The sequence below is a fragment of the Orbicella faveolata genome, unplaced genomic scaffold (assembly GCF_042242905.1).
Source record: "Orbicella faveolata isolate gen_17 unplaced genomic scaffold, um_ofav_v1 contig_46, whole genome shotgun sequence".
Taxonomy (NCBI): Eukaryota; Metazoa; Cnidaria; class Anthozoa; order Scleractinia; family Merulinidae; genus Orbicella; species Orbicella faveolata.
The window spans coordinates 16,321,746-16,322,500 of record NW_028301576.1 but is presented as its reverse complement, the minus strand read 5'-3'; the positions used below and the strand labels follow the sequence as shown (position 1 = coordinate 16,322,500).

Here is a 755-nt window from a genome sequence, read left to right as displayed (position 1 = left end):
GAAGTGGGGAGGAACACGCTGTGCCAAACGACAAGTACTGTTCGTCAGGCGAGAAGTGCTGCTTCTGTCACGCCAGATTCACCGTGGACGTGTGGTAAGTTTGGAAACAGCAACCGGGGAGACAGAATTGCAGCTTTCGATAGTCTCTCTTATTTGATTAGCGTGATCCACTGAAAGTAAGTTAGAAGCAATTTTGGTAGCGTTTTTATCAAGAATGGAAAGAGCGACCATAATGAATGATTATCAAGAGTTTTTTCTTTCCTGAGGCCATGGTCGCTGTAGTGATCTTACCCAAACAGCCACCTGATTTACAACTATAGGAACCACAAATTTTAGAGCGGTCTTTACTCGAGTGACCTAAGTAATTCGCCTGTGCTTTGGTTTTGTCTTTTTACGTTAAGCGAGTCCCGCGCCATTTTGCCATTCCATTTGAAGTGAAACTAAAACCTATCGTAACTCGCAAATCTATACGCGCTTGCCAATTCTTCGCTGCTTCAGGTTTCATTAGCTTCTGATCTCAGAATGTCTGTGTCCTTTGGGATTGCTCAGAGTTATTATCATTGTTTTGGTTTTCCGACACTCGATTGAAAACCGCTCTAGTTCTTCTCCAAGCCATTTAAAGGCCCCATTCACACTACGCCGGAGAAATTTGAAAACGCAGCTTTCTTTCCACGTTTAGGCCTACCGTCCACACTAATCCGTCACGAAAACGGAGGTTTTCGAAAACGCTCTTCAAGCCGGAGGAATTTGAAAAC

General features: G+C 44.1%; 1 protein-coding gene across 1 annotated transcript in view; it reads left to right on the top strand.

Moving 5' to 3' along the window:
- LOC149098643 (uncharacterized) overlaps positions 1 to 355 on the top strand; it is a 3,380-nt gene extending 3,025 nt beyond the window's left edge. The window contains exon 2 of the mRNA XM_089276716.1: positions 1 to 355. This exon is cut by the window's left edge and continues 145 nt beyond it. Within this exon, the coding sequence (XP_089132842.1) occupies positions 1 to 98 (98 nt within the window). The 3' untranslated portion in view covers positions 99 to 355.
- Positions 356 to 755: the final 400 nt, after the last annotated feature.